The following is a 13979-nucleotide window of genomic DNA, read 5'->3' on the forward strand; positions in this document are numbered from 1 at the left end:
AACACGCACTCAGTTCTAACTGATTACAGTAGGCTGCGAGTTAATGAAATCAGTCTGAACATTAAAAACAAGCGCAGATCCTTTACATTTGCGGAGAAAACATCGACTTAATTTTACAAACAAAACTATACGCTCGACTGAGTAAAGATGCTCACAGACATGATAGAAGGAGAGTTTGATATGAAAGAAGAGGAACCGTGGTATGACCAGCAGGATCTGGAACACGGTGAGTTATTATTGTTCACCTCATTCTATATAATCTGCATGTTTTATTAAGTGTTTATTTGAGTATAAATACGGTGTGCTGAAGAAAAACAATGTCGAAAACAAATAAATATCGCAATAAATTAAATTAAACGCGGAATTTTGAAGTAGAAGCTACTTTAAAATTAATTTGTGATATTAACATCACGCGAAAGTGCTCTTTTAATCTGATTTGCTTGTGAAAATGTGTTTTTGAACCACATAATATAATGTATTACGTAGTATTTACAACACTAATGAAAGCTCCAGCATACTTAACTATTGGATAAACTGATATATATATATATATATATATATATATATATATATATATATATATATATATATATATATATATATATATATATATTGTAATAAAATTCGTCTTTAATAAAGTGAACTGTGTTGTATTGTAGTGTATTATACCCTATAATTGTATAAAACAGTATTGCTTCACTTTGTTTATATTAATATATTGTAAATGTGCTATCATGGCAACTTTTGAATCATTATAACATATATATCCACGTACTGTTTACGTAATTCACGTAGTGTTTAATGTAATTTATTTATGGTTATGTATATTTAAAGTTTAACTGAGGCTGAAACAGCTGCATGATGAAGGAAATGTTTGTGTGTTCATTCTCCACCACATCCTGTGAGTGTCTGTTACACATGAAAGACTGATGTGCTAATCAGATTTGCTTTCTCACTCTCCTGAGTTGAAATAAAACGAGAAGGAACTCAACATTGGCAAACTTAAGGGTGAATACACTATGAAAACATATCTGGAAATGTGTGTTTTTGCGGTTGTGGATTGCATTATGGGATGATGATCTCTGCTCTGTCCACTTTTGATGTTGAAAATTCAACTCTACAGTTTAATAAAGTGACTTTTATTGACATTTTATTTTTTTTTATTATTTTAAAATAATATAAGAAATAATATCTAGAGATACAAGTGTGTAAAATAACAGAAAATGTGCTGAAGTTTATTATAAGGTTAATGTAGTGTAATATACAACACCAACACAGACAATATATCATTTTACACTATTAAAATGTCAATAAAAGTCAGTTTATGCAACTTTTCAAAGTAAAAGTTGTTGGAAGAAAGATCAAGATCCCATAATGCAATTCAGAAGCAGAAATAAACGCAGAAAAATAAAAACACGAATCACAAATTTGGAAACTGCTAATTTATGCATGTTTTTTACAGTGATATACAAGTTATATATCGAATTTGAAAACTTTTGACCGTTGTTAATTACACTCAGATAATCTTTTTTAGTTTATTCTCCATTAAATCTGTTTTACTGAATATGCATTGGATTTATTTATCATTCAACTGTGCAACATTTAAAGAAAGGCACAAGTTCAGATAAAAAATAAAATGACAATATCTGTAATTTTTGTTATTTAATATTTCTGTTAACAGCATTAACTTTTATTTGACATATAATGAAATATATTTATACAGTAAACCTAAATAAAGCCAGTGCTGATGCTGTATGCAAATTTAAATATTACTTTTTAATTTCATTGTCCAAGACTCTTTTTTTTTGTCATTAGCTATTTTGTTTGCAGATTACATTTCTTTTACCTTTTTTTTTGCAATGATTAATGATTCATTTATATTATTCAAAATAAGTGCAACTCATTCCTCCCTCTATTTTTTATATTATTTAAAGCAGATAGCTTTAAATGAATGAATGAATCCAAAATTGGATATTAGACCATCCCTAAAGAAAATAATGATATGTATGACTAAATTTGAATTAACAAGGCTTAAACCCAAATGTTCAAAAGTCTGTAAAGTAAAATAAAGATAAATGTATTTATTTACTGCATTACAGTTATACAGTCAATAAATAGTGTAATGAATACATTCATATTTATTTTACATTAACATTAGCCATTTTAATTACACACACACACACACACACACACACACACACACATGTATATATATATATATATATATATATATATATATATATATATATATATATATATATATATATATATATATATATATATATATATATATATATATATAATTTCTACCTTATACACAAAGGTAGGGTAGCTTTTCTGATTTTGACTGTAATGCAATGACATTAGTACCACTGCTTTGCATTGATAATTATGGTGGAAAATGGTTTACAAGTAAACCCAAACTGAAACTAATGAACTACATTAAATGTTCCAGTTAAAACCCTGTGTTTGCTGATTTTTGCGTAACCAATGCTTTGTGCAGATCTTCATTTGGCCGCTGAATTGGGTAAAAATTTACTGGAGCAAAACAGAGAATTAGAAGAAACAATCCAGCAGATGTACATCACCAACCAGGAGCAGATGCAGGAGATAGAGGTACATCTGTCTGCATAATAACCACTTATAAACATGACATACAGACAAAACAGTGGCGAAAGCATGCGTACACCACTTCCCATGCAGAAATTCCAGCATCTGTTTCAGGCAGTGGATGCCCTTCCGGCTGCAACCCAGCACTGGGAAACACCCATACACACCCATTCACTACAGCCAGTTTAGTTGATTAATTCCCCTATAGAGCTGGATGGATGGATGGATGGATGGATAGATAAATGGATGGATGGATGGATGGATGGATGGATGGATGGATGGATGGATCGTGATAGATGGATAGATAGATAGATAGATAGATAGATGGATGGATAGATAGACAGACAGATAGATAGATAGATAGATAGATAGATAGATAGATAGATAGATAGATAGATAGATAGATAGATGGATAGATAGACAGACAGATAGATAGATAGATAGATAGATAGATAGATAGATAGATAGATAGATAGATAGATAGATAGATAGATAGATAGATAGATAGATAGATAGATGGATGGATGGATGGATGGATGGATGGATGGATGGATGGATGGATGGATGGATGGATGAATGGATGAATGGATGATAGATAGATAGATAGATAGATAGATAGATAGATAGATAGATAGATAGATAGATAGATAGATAGATGGATGGATGGATGGATGGATGGATGGATGGATGGATGGATGGATGAATGGATGAATGGATGATAGATAGATAGATAGATAGATAGGTAGATAGATAGATAGATAGATAGATAGATAGATAGATAGATAGATAGATAGATGGATGGATGGATGGATGGATAGATAGATAGATGGATGGATGGATCGTGATAGATGGATGGATAGATAGATAGATAGATAGATAGATAGATAGATAGATGGATGGATGGATGGATGGATGGATGGATGGATGGATGGATGGATGGATCGTGATAGATGGATGGATAGATAGATAGATAGATAGATAGATAGATAGATAGATAGATAGATAGATAGATAGATAGATAGATAGATAGATAGATGGATGGATGGATGAATGGATGATAGATAGATAGATAGATAGATAGATAGATAGATAGATAGATAGATAGATAGATAGATAGATAGATAGATAGATAGATAGATAGATAGATAGATAGATGGATGGATGGATGGATGGAGGGAGGGAGGGAGGGAGGGAGGGAGGGATGGATGATGGATGGATGGATGGATGGATGGATGGATAGATTGATAGATTGATGGATGAATGGATGGATGAATGGATGGATGGATGGATGGATGGATGGATGGATGGATAGATAGATAGATAGATAGATAGATAGACAGACGGACGGACGGACAGATAGATAGATAGATTGTGATAGATAGATAGATAGATAGATAGATAGATAGATAGATAGATAGATAGATAGATAGATAGATAGATAGATAGATAGATAGATAGATAGATAGATAGATAGATAGATAGATGGATGGATGGATGGATGGATGGATCGTGATAGATGGATAGATAGATAGATAGATAGATAGATAGATAGATAGATAGATAGATAGATAGATAGATAGATAGATAGATAGATGGATGGATGGATGGATGGATGGAGGGAGGGAGGGAGGGAGGGAATGATAGATTGATAGATTGATGGATGAATGGATGGTTGAATGGATGGATGGATGGATGGATGGATGGATGGATGGATGGATAGATAGATAGACGGACGGACGGACGGACGGACAGATAGATAGATAGATAGATAGATAGATAGATAGATAGATAGATAGATAGATAGATAGATAGATAGATAGATAGATAGATAGATAGATAGATACATACATACATACATACATACATACATACATACATACATACATACAAAGATACATAGATACTGTTGTCTTCAGCTGTGTGTGTCATGGTCTGATGTTGATCTGTTGGTGTTCCAGTATCTGTCCAAGCAGGTGGATCTGCTGCGGTCGGTCAGTGATCAACATGCTAAACTCTACGAGCAGCTGGACGCCAGTTCACAAGAGCTGGAGCTGAAAAACCAGAAGCTGACGCAGGAGAACCGAGCAGCGCAGATGAAGATCCAAGGGTGAGGCTCCAGACAGCAGCTGCTCACGATGTCCTAAAAGTAGGAAGATGTAGAAACTTTTGCGTGCGCAAGAGTGTTCAAGCTTCGCTACGAACCACTTCCTCATTAATGAACCGCTCTGTTGCTTAATGACGTGCCCTGTCAGTCATCCTTCACATCATCCACATTCTTTCATATTTAACGTCCGCTTCAAATCAAAACGTACAATTTTGCCAGCTCATCGTTATTATTAAGGTGAAAAAATATCCAGGAAAAATGTGTTTGTTTTAGTAGCTTTCAATTAAAACCTGAGCATTTGATTCTGCATCCTTCTGCTGACGTCAGCCTGAGGGTTTTCATAGCACTTGCATATTAATATCCTCAAACACGCCCCTCTTACTGTTAAGCTGCGCTCACGCTGGACTTTTCCAAGTAGGTATCGCTGCAGCCCGGAGACCTGCAGGTGGGAGGGATTACACCGCAAGTAGGTTGGGTGACCTCCAAGTGGGAGGGACTTAAACCACAAGTAGGTTGGGCTTATCAGGTTACTGTGAGGTTGGCTTTAGATGTAAACGTTCATTAAACACAACAGGTAAAGGCTGATTTATACTTCTGCGTCAAACGCACGCATATGCTACGGTGCTGACACATAGCCCTTCGCCGTGGCCGTCGGCGTCGCTGATGTGCACCTCTCAAAAAATGTAACTACACGTCAAGCTCTGTGATTGGTCGGCTTGGTAGCGCTGACGAGTCTGGCTGGAACTGAGAGCCGCGCGAATGGCGCAAACCCAATGTAGCGATTATTTACAAGTGTGGAGTCCTGTGAAGGAGCTCTGGATGGAAAGTTTTGTTTTGTGTTTACCTCATAGTTAAAGTTGTTGCACGTCCGCCGGTTCCTGCCTCAAAATGAGTGAGTTTGAGCCACTTGACGCAAAAGTATAAACCAGGCTGTGAGGGTTAGGTGTACACATTCTTAAAGAACAATATTGAACTCTAAATATCACTGAATAAGGTTTGCACAGCCCACTTGGAGCTGGCTCCGACCTCCGTTTATACCCTTCTCGACTTTTCCCCCCATAGACTTCCATTCATACGCTTGCGAGAGCATCAGACCGGAAACACAAGCTCGTGCGTCAAGTTTAGCAGACCGCTGCATTGGAAAGTTCAAGGTGGACTCCGACCTGCGAAATCACATGACTTAACTGAGTGAGACCAATCGAGGATCAACACATGACCTCTAAACTCTGCGCACCCGGTACCGGGTCTGTGACATCATCGACTTTCGCTTTCAGAGTTAAAGGGCTAGCATTGCACCAGACCCCTGTAAGTGGTTTCGTTTGAAAGTGTAGAATCTATATTTTATGTTTAAATGCATCACTTTGGTTTTTATTCTACTGTACTCAAGTTATTTACACTTAAACACACAGTATTTTGGAGACCCGAGCTGGGTGTTGAACATTGGTTCATATTCATATGGTTCATATATAACACATGTACAAGTTATAGCTCGAATGAAAGCTCTTGCTGGTGCTCATACGGTTCTAGCATTCGTTTTACTGAATTATATTCACATATCAAACAGTTGTGGAATGAATTGTGGTGTTTCCATTGCGCAGAAGTGAACACAATACATTCATGATCAATAAGCAGCCCCAGATAGCACAGACAGCTGTCATCTCTTACCTTATGCTGTGCGCTTCAGGCCCATTCTCCTCTGTTTTTGAGCTGATGTGCATAAGTAATCCTTTTATATGTCTGATGTGCTCCAAACACAGTGAATTATGTTTGATTAAACAGAAGAATAGTGAAATATGAACACAATGATCGCTCCTGTGGCTTGTACAGCACCTCTCATCAGTTGGAATACAATAACTTCTGCATAGATTATGGTGGAGACATTTTTCTGTTTTCCTATGATTACAGACATGTGCAGGAACCACCAACATTAATCACAGCACGCTAGACCACACACAACCTAAAAGAGACACTTTCACATTTGAGTTTATAAAAAAAAAAATACAAAAAGCACCTCTTTTATTAGGTGTTTATTATAACACAGACGACATATACAGATATTTAAAACACTTTCAATACTGTTGTATGAAAATTCAAAGTGTTTTCTTTAAAATGACACCACATTTTTGCATTTACACCTCTGCATGTGGATTTGGAAAGCTTTTACATTTGGGTAGGCAAAATCCAGGCAGAAATCCAAAATTAGCAGCAGAGTTTACCTGGTTAAAACATGGAGCAATCGCTCGCTTCATAAAATGTCTAATAATCTTTTCGCTGCACCGCACGACACAATTAGGCAAGCTCAAACTCCAGTGTGACCGCAGCCGAAGAGAGCATGATTGAATGAGTTTATTTTGGAATACTGAGCAACAGAACAGTTCATTAATGAAGATTTATTGAGTCTGAAAGCTTGCACGCTCTACTATTATACACTCAAAAGTGCTGTGTTGCTCAGAGTCCGTTCTTCTGAGGTAACTCAACAAGCCTGTTCCTTGCATTGCTGGTATTGAAGCACTATGTGGGATAGATAGTGATTTGTGACGCAGCATGTGGTGTTTTCAGACTCACAGAAACAGTGGACGGTCTGCAGACGCACGTGGAGGAGCTCCAGACTGACCTGCAGAAGATGAAGCAGATTGCTGAAGAACACAAACTCTGCAGATCCCTCAGAGATGATCAGAGGGGGAAATGTGCTTCACGCAGGTGTGTGTGTTTAAACCTCTCTGTGTTTAGACCTGCAGCAGGTCAAGTACACACTGTTTTATAGAGTCTCAGTCAAGTGGATTAGCCAAGAAACAAATCAGCTTCTTTTCATTCTGGGGCTCGGATTAGGAAGAACTCAATCTGCTGGAGTAAACACTGGATTACATGACCGCAGAAATCTACAATCATGATGGATGACTGATTTCAGATAATAGCTAGTAGTTTTAGGGCGGCACGGGTGGCTCAGTGTATAGCACTAACAGCAAGAAGGTCGGTGCTTTGAGTCAAGGCTGGGTCAGTTGGTGTTTCTGTGTGGAGTTTGCATGTTCTTCCTGTGTTGGCGTGGGTTTCCTCTGGGTGCTCCGGTTTCCCCCACAGTTCAAACACATGCGCTATAGGGGAACTGATCAACTACACTGGCCGTAGTGTTTGAGTGTGTGTGAATGAGTGTGTTTTGGTGTTTCCCACTGGGTTGCAGTCTACTGTGTAAAACATGTGCTGTAATAGTTGGCGGTTCATTCCGCTGTGGTGGCCTCTACAATTGATACTAAGTCGAAGGAAAATGAATGTATGAGGTAATAGTTTTATATTTATATTGTGCTTTTCTAAAACCCTTTATTATTTCTCACAACTGTGACGTTCTCATAACTTTATATCAACATCTGTTCGTAATCGCAGCTATGTATTAAACAGTTGTAGCTGTTTTCTTTAATTGCTACTTTGTATCTAATGATTGCAACTTCATTGTTTATAATCGCAACTTAAAATCTACCAATTGTGGTTTGTAATGTTACGTTTTTAAATATTGTTTGTATTCGCGACTTTATATCGTTTAATTGCAACTATATATCGAAGTATTGCTACTTTATTGTTTATATGTCACATTACGTCTAACAATTGTAACTGCGATCTTTAATTTTTACTTGATATCTAACAATGGAGATCTAATAGTTTGTTATGCACTTTAATATCCGACAATTGCAACTTAATATATTAAAATTTGAACTATATGCTTTGTAATCGCAACTTTATACCGTATGTAGCAAGTTTAACAGTTTTGTTCGTAATTGCAATCATTATTTAATTATAACTTTGTATCTAGCAGTTGAAGCCCATTATTTATTACAATTTTATATTAAGGACATAATCATTTATATATTTGCACGTTCATATCCAACAATTACAACTTACATTGCTTGTAATCGCAACTTAAACTCTAACACATTTAACAATATGGTTTGTGATTTCAACTTCATTTCTAAAAATTAAAACTTTATTGTTTGTATTTGCGACTTTATATCTCACAATTGTGACTTATTTAATCGCAACTATATATCGAACTATTGCTACTTTATTGTTTAAATGTCACATTCCGTCTAACAATTGTAACTGCGATCTTTAATTTTAACTTTACATCTAACAATTGAGTTCTAATGGTTTGTTCTCGCGCTTTAATTTCCGACCATTGCAACTTAATATCGTAAAATTGCAACTATATGCTTTATAATCGCAACTTTATACCGTATGTAGCAATTTAAAAAATTTTGTTCGTAATTGCAACTATTCTTTAATTACAACTTTGTATCTAGCGATTGCAGCTTAATGTTTATTACAACTTTCTATTCAACGACACAATCGTTTATATTTGCACTTTTATATTTAACAATTGCAACTTATTTGTTTGTAATCACAACATAAATTCTAAAACTTTTAACAATATGGTTTGTAATTTCAAATGTATTTCTAACAATTACGTATAACAATTGTAAATGCGATCTTTAATTGCAATTTCATATCTAACAATTGAGAGCTAATGTTTTGTTTTTACACTTTAATATCCGACCATTGCAACTTAATATCTTAAAATTGCAACTATATGCTTTGTTATTGCAACTTTATACCGTATGTAGCAAATTTAACAATTTTGTTCGTAATTGCAACTATTGTTTAATTACTACTTTGTATTTAGCGATTGAATTTGAACTTTCTATTTAACGATGCAATCGGTTTTTTTTTTTTTTGCACTTTTACATCCGACAATCGCAACTCAATTGTTTGTAATTGCAATTTAATATGTATAAATAACAAATATAAAGGTTTGTAATTGCAACTTTATATGTAGCAATCTCAACTTTTGTTTGTATTTGCAACTTTATATCTTAAGTGGGTGTGGTTGGGCGGAAGGGGTGGAGCCTACCTCTGCTGGATATTTGTTAATTGCAAGTTTATATCTAAGAACTGACTTTTAATTGTATCTATATTCTAACAACTGCTACGTCATAGCTAATAATTACTGCTTTATTGCTCGTAATTGCCATTGCATATCTAATAATTGCAACTTTACATTAATTTCCTCAAACCCATGACTGTGTATTTCTCACTGTGCACTTCTGCTTGGTCAAATTTAGTCTTTGCAGTGCATCTGCGTCAGGCTTCATGCTAATGTCTCTGGTTTGTTGGTTTATTTCAGGAGCTGCGTCTCTCAGGAGTCCTGGGTCTGCAGCCGGCGGTGCTCTGAGCCGCAGGAGCAGAGGGAAGAGCTTCAGCGCTCTTTGCACTCCCTCCAGGCTCAGCTGAGGTCTGAATGCGCTCTCAGAGAGTCTGCAGAGCTGCAGGTGGAGGACCTGATGCTGCAGATCCGCCTACTGGAGCCCAGAGCCGCATTGGTGGAGGAATACGAGGAACGGCTGCAGGAAGTGCAGGCTGAGGCCCAGGAGCTGCGGCTGCACTCCAGCACACACACACCCTCACTGGAGGAGGGCGGGGCCTGGCAGAAGGGGTGGAGTCTGCATCAGGACATGTCTCTGCTGGATAATGAAGTGGGTGTGGTCGAACTGAGGGGGCGGAGACTACCAATACCAGATGATGAAGTGGGTGTGCTTGCGCAGATTGATGATGAAGTGGGTGTGGTCGGACAGAGGGGGCGGAGCCTGCCAATGCCAGATGATGAGGTGGGTGTGGTTAAGCAGAAGGGGCGGAGACTGCACAAAGACATGTCTATGTTGGATTATGAAGTGGGTGTGGTCGAACAGAAGGGGCGGAGTCTACAGCATCAGGCCTTGTCTCTATTGGCTGATGAAGTAGGCGTGATGGGTCAGAACCTGCAACAGAGTTGGTGTTTATTGGATGAAGAAGTGGATGTGGTGGGTCAGAGTGGGCGGAACCTGCAGCATCAAGGCGGATCTCTGTTGAATGATGGAGTGGGCGTGGTCACACAGAGTGGAGGTGGTCTTTATCAGGGTGTGTATCTGGATGAATGGGATGTGGTAGGCCATAGTGGGCGGAGCCTGCAGCATCAGGCAGCATCTATTCAAGATGATGAAGTGCGTGTAGTCAGCCCGAGTGGGCGGGGCCTGCATAATGGAATGCCTCTGCTGGATGATGGAGTGGGTGTGGTCAAACACAGGGGGCGTGGCCTGCAGCATCAGGGCGCGTCTCTGCTGAGTGAGGTGGATGCGCAGTACGTCGCCCTGCAGGAGAAGTACGATGCGCTGCTGCGCCGCTGCCAGAACGACACGCCGACACACAACCAGAACACTGTTCCAACACACACACACTCCACACACAACCAGCAGCCCGAGTACAAAGCCCTGTTCCAGGAGATTTTCACCTTCATTCAGAAGAGCAAGGAGGACCTGAAGGAGAACAGGACCAAGCCCGATCAGGCTGACTGTAAATAAGCACAAAAAAACTGGGGCAGAAGATTTTCCACTCAGGTATTGGCAATAAATGTTAGTTACATAGACACAGCAGGCAAAGCACACAATGGAAAACACAATTTTAAAGTGAACAGACATGCTTTTTATTATTTATTTTAATATTATTTAATAATTTGAGACTTTATTACAGTCTTTAAGGTACTTTAAGGCACTGGTGGGAGGTGTGCGTTGGCTTGAGGCCGCTTCCCAAGTGCCTTAGTGTACCACTAATGATAATATACAGCCAAACGGCACTGCTATTCCTGTGATATTGTGTTTATACAACAGTTCGTCAGCATAATCGTGTATTTAAAAAAGATAATCAATCACGGAGAGTCTCAAAAACCCTTTTGTAAGAGGAACTACTTTCTTCCGCCATTCATTCACATCTGCAGCTGACCTCAGAACAGCAGAAACAGCTCCTCAATCACCAACATCACTGTAGAGCTAGTGTTTGAGTGATTCTCTAGCGTAATGTCTAAAGTGAAGACAAAACAGCTGATTTTGCTCAAATATTAAGATTATAAGGCTGAGCAGCATGATATGTCATCAGTCCCCTGCTGAAAAATCCAGCTTAAACCAGCCTAGGCTGGTTGGCTGGTTTTAGCTGGTCGACCAGGCTGGTTTTAGAGGGGTTTTGGCCATTTCCAGGCTGGTTTCCAGCTATTTCCAGCCTGGTCTTAGCTGGTCAGGCTGGAAAATGAGCAGCCAAATCCAGCTAAAACCAGCTTGACCAGTCTGGTTTAAGCTGGGTATAGCTGGTTTTGGCTGGACTCCCAGCTTGGCTAGGCTGGTCAAGCTGGTTTTAGCTGGTCATCTCCCTGCCTGACCAGCTAAGACCAGGCTGGAAATGGATGGAAACCAGCCCGGAAGTGGCCAAAACCCCTTTAAAACCAGCCTGGTCGACCAGCTAAAACCAGCCAACCAGCCTAGGCTGGTTTAGGCTGGATTTTTCAGCAGGGTCTACAGAGATTTCCCAGTATTTCTCTGCTGCAATCAGGAGATCACAATGATTAGCCATGAAAAAGCCAGAGCAAAGCAAACACTAGCAGATTACTGTGGTATAAATACAGCACTAGAATATACACAAGAGAGAGAGATCGACTTAGAAAGTCACTTACCTGATTTATAATAATTTGATCAGCTGTAATTAGAAAATATTCGCTGAGTTTTTCTCCTCTAAGGGCTTATAATACTGTCTCTGTCGCCATCTTGTGGCGGATCATCGCCGACATGCTGGATCTCCAAAATTATTATTAACAATTATTAGTAATATTATTATTTTTATTATAATTATTATTAGTAATTATTAGTAACAATCTAAACAACTACATTCTCCTCTACAATAACCTCAAAGGTACATGATGTTGTCCAGCAGCTGCAATATTAGTCAGACTGTAGTGAGTTTATTGATCTGCTGTCACTCTGTGTGGGCGGAGTAATACACAAGAGTGAAGAGGCTGTACAAGTGCTGATATTGCAGAATATAGCACGGCTATCAGCCAATCAGATTCGAGAACCAATCAGAACTGTTATATATATATATATATATATATATATATATATATATATATATATATATATATATATATATATATATAAATATATATAATCCTCATCTGGTAACTGTATATTTTGTAAATATTTGTAAATGCTACTGTAAAACAAAAGTGCTTCTGACATATAGACTAAAATAAACATTTGCCTATAGTTTTATATAGAAAAAAAAGCCTTCCAGTTTATATTACTTCACAATATTAAAAAAAGTTAATATTTGTCTTATTAGTGTAAAGAAATCTAACTTGTAGACACATTTAAATGAGAACAAACTAATAAAAATGAGAATATAACAACATTATATTGAAGATCTTTGCTGTAACATGCATATGAATAATTGAAATACTGTTATCGAAATTGTGCAAAAATCTCAATACTTTGTTACAAATTTGTGAACGTTTTTGTTTTTTATTAAAAATGTTTCCATTTTTAATGTGAATTTTTATTATTTTATTTATATAGTTTTATTAATTGTCATTTTATTGATTTTGTTTTAAATTAAAATGTCTTATTATGAAGTTTTTTAAAATATTGAATGTATTTCAAACAACAGAATGACGCCAGTTCGATGCTTTTAGCTGCAGATAACAACTCATCTGTTAAGTCCAGCCATTATCTTCATGTCCAGCAGCTTTATTATATAATCTTGTGAACTTTAGCAGTTGATGTTAATAATGTTCACTGCAGAACAGGGTGTGTGTTTCCACATCAGAAGCACAGATCTGACTGAACACTGCTGGACTTTTGGACACACACACACTTCATAATCTGTGCGTCTGATAAGTGATAGAGTGCATTACGTTTATCAGCCGACACAAAACTGAACACATTATCTGAATATACAGATGTCAACATATTTGGCTTCATAATGGAGAAATCCTCATGAGTGGAAATTAACCAAATAAAGCTATATTCATATCCTTAAAGGGCCAGTTCTCAAAAAAATGAACATTTCAGTTCATTTCCTCACTCTCACGACATCTAAGATGACTTTAGCTGAATGTGTGATTTATTTAATGGCTGTGAATGGTGACAGGTTACTGAGATTAAAATAATCAAGTCCAAATCAGTAGTCTTGGCTCCTTATAACACACCGAGGTCTAATAAAGCAAGAAATGTAATATTATTTACAATATTATTAGCTTTAATAAACAGCTTGGGCAGTTCTCAATGTATTCAAGTCTTGACAGCGAAAAGATATATACTGTATATTTATATATGTATTTATACAAATGGTATAACGCTTTAAACCTTTGTATTATAAATGAATAAGCAAAGAATTCAATAAAAAAGGGCACTGCTGTATTAAC

At 37.2% G+C, this 13979-nt stretch overlaps 1 protein-coding gene across 1 annotated transcript; it reads left to right on the plus strand.

The window, feature by feature from the left end:
- Positions 1-25: 25 nt before the first annotated feature.
- Positions 26-11463, plus strand: cdr2b (cerebellar degeneration-related protein 2b). Its single transcript, XM_087275567.1, has 5 exons — positions 26-226; positions 2504-2616; positions 4569-4717; positions 7274-7414; positions 9885-11463. The coding sequence occupies exons 1-5, from the start codon at positions 148-150 to the stop codon at positions 11092-11094; spliced, it is 1692 nt and encodes a 563-aa protein (XP_087131693.1). The 5' UTR covers positions 26-147; the 3' UTR covers positions 11095-11463.
- The last annotated feature ends 2516 nt before the right edge of the window (positions 11464-13979 follow it).

This window comes from Danio rerio, chromosome 12, assembly GCF_052040795.2.
Source record: "Danio rerio strain M-AB ecotype USA chromosome 12, GRCz13ab, whole genome shotgun sequence".
NCBI classification, from domain to species: domain Eukaryota; kingdom Metazoa; phylum Chordata; class Actinopteri; order Cypriniformes; family Danionidae; genus Danio; species Danio rerio.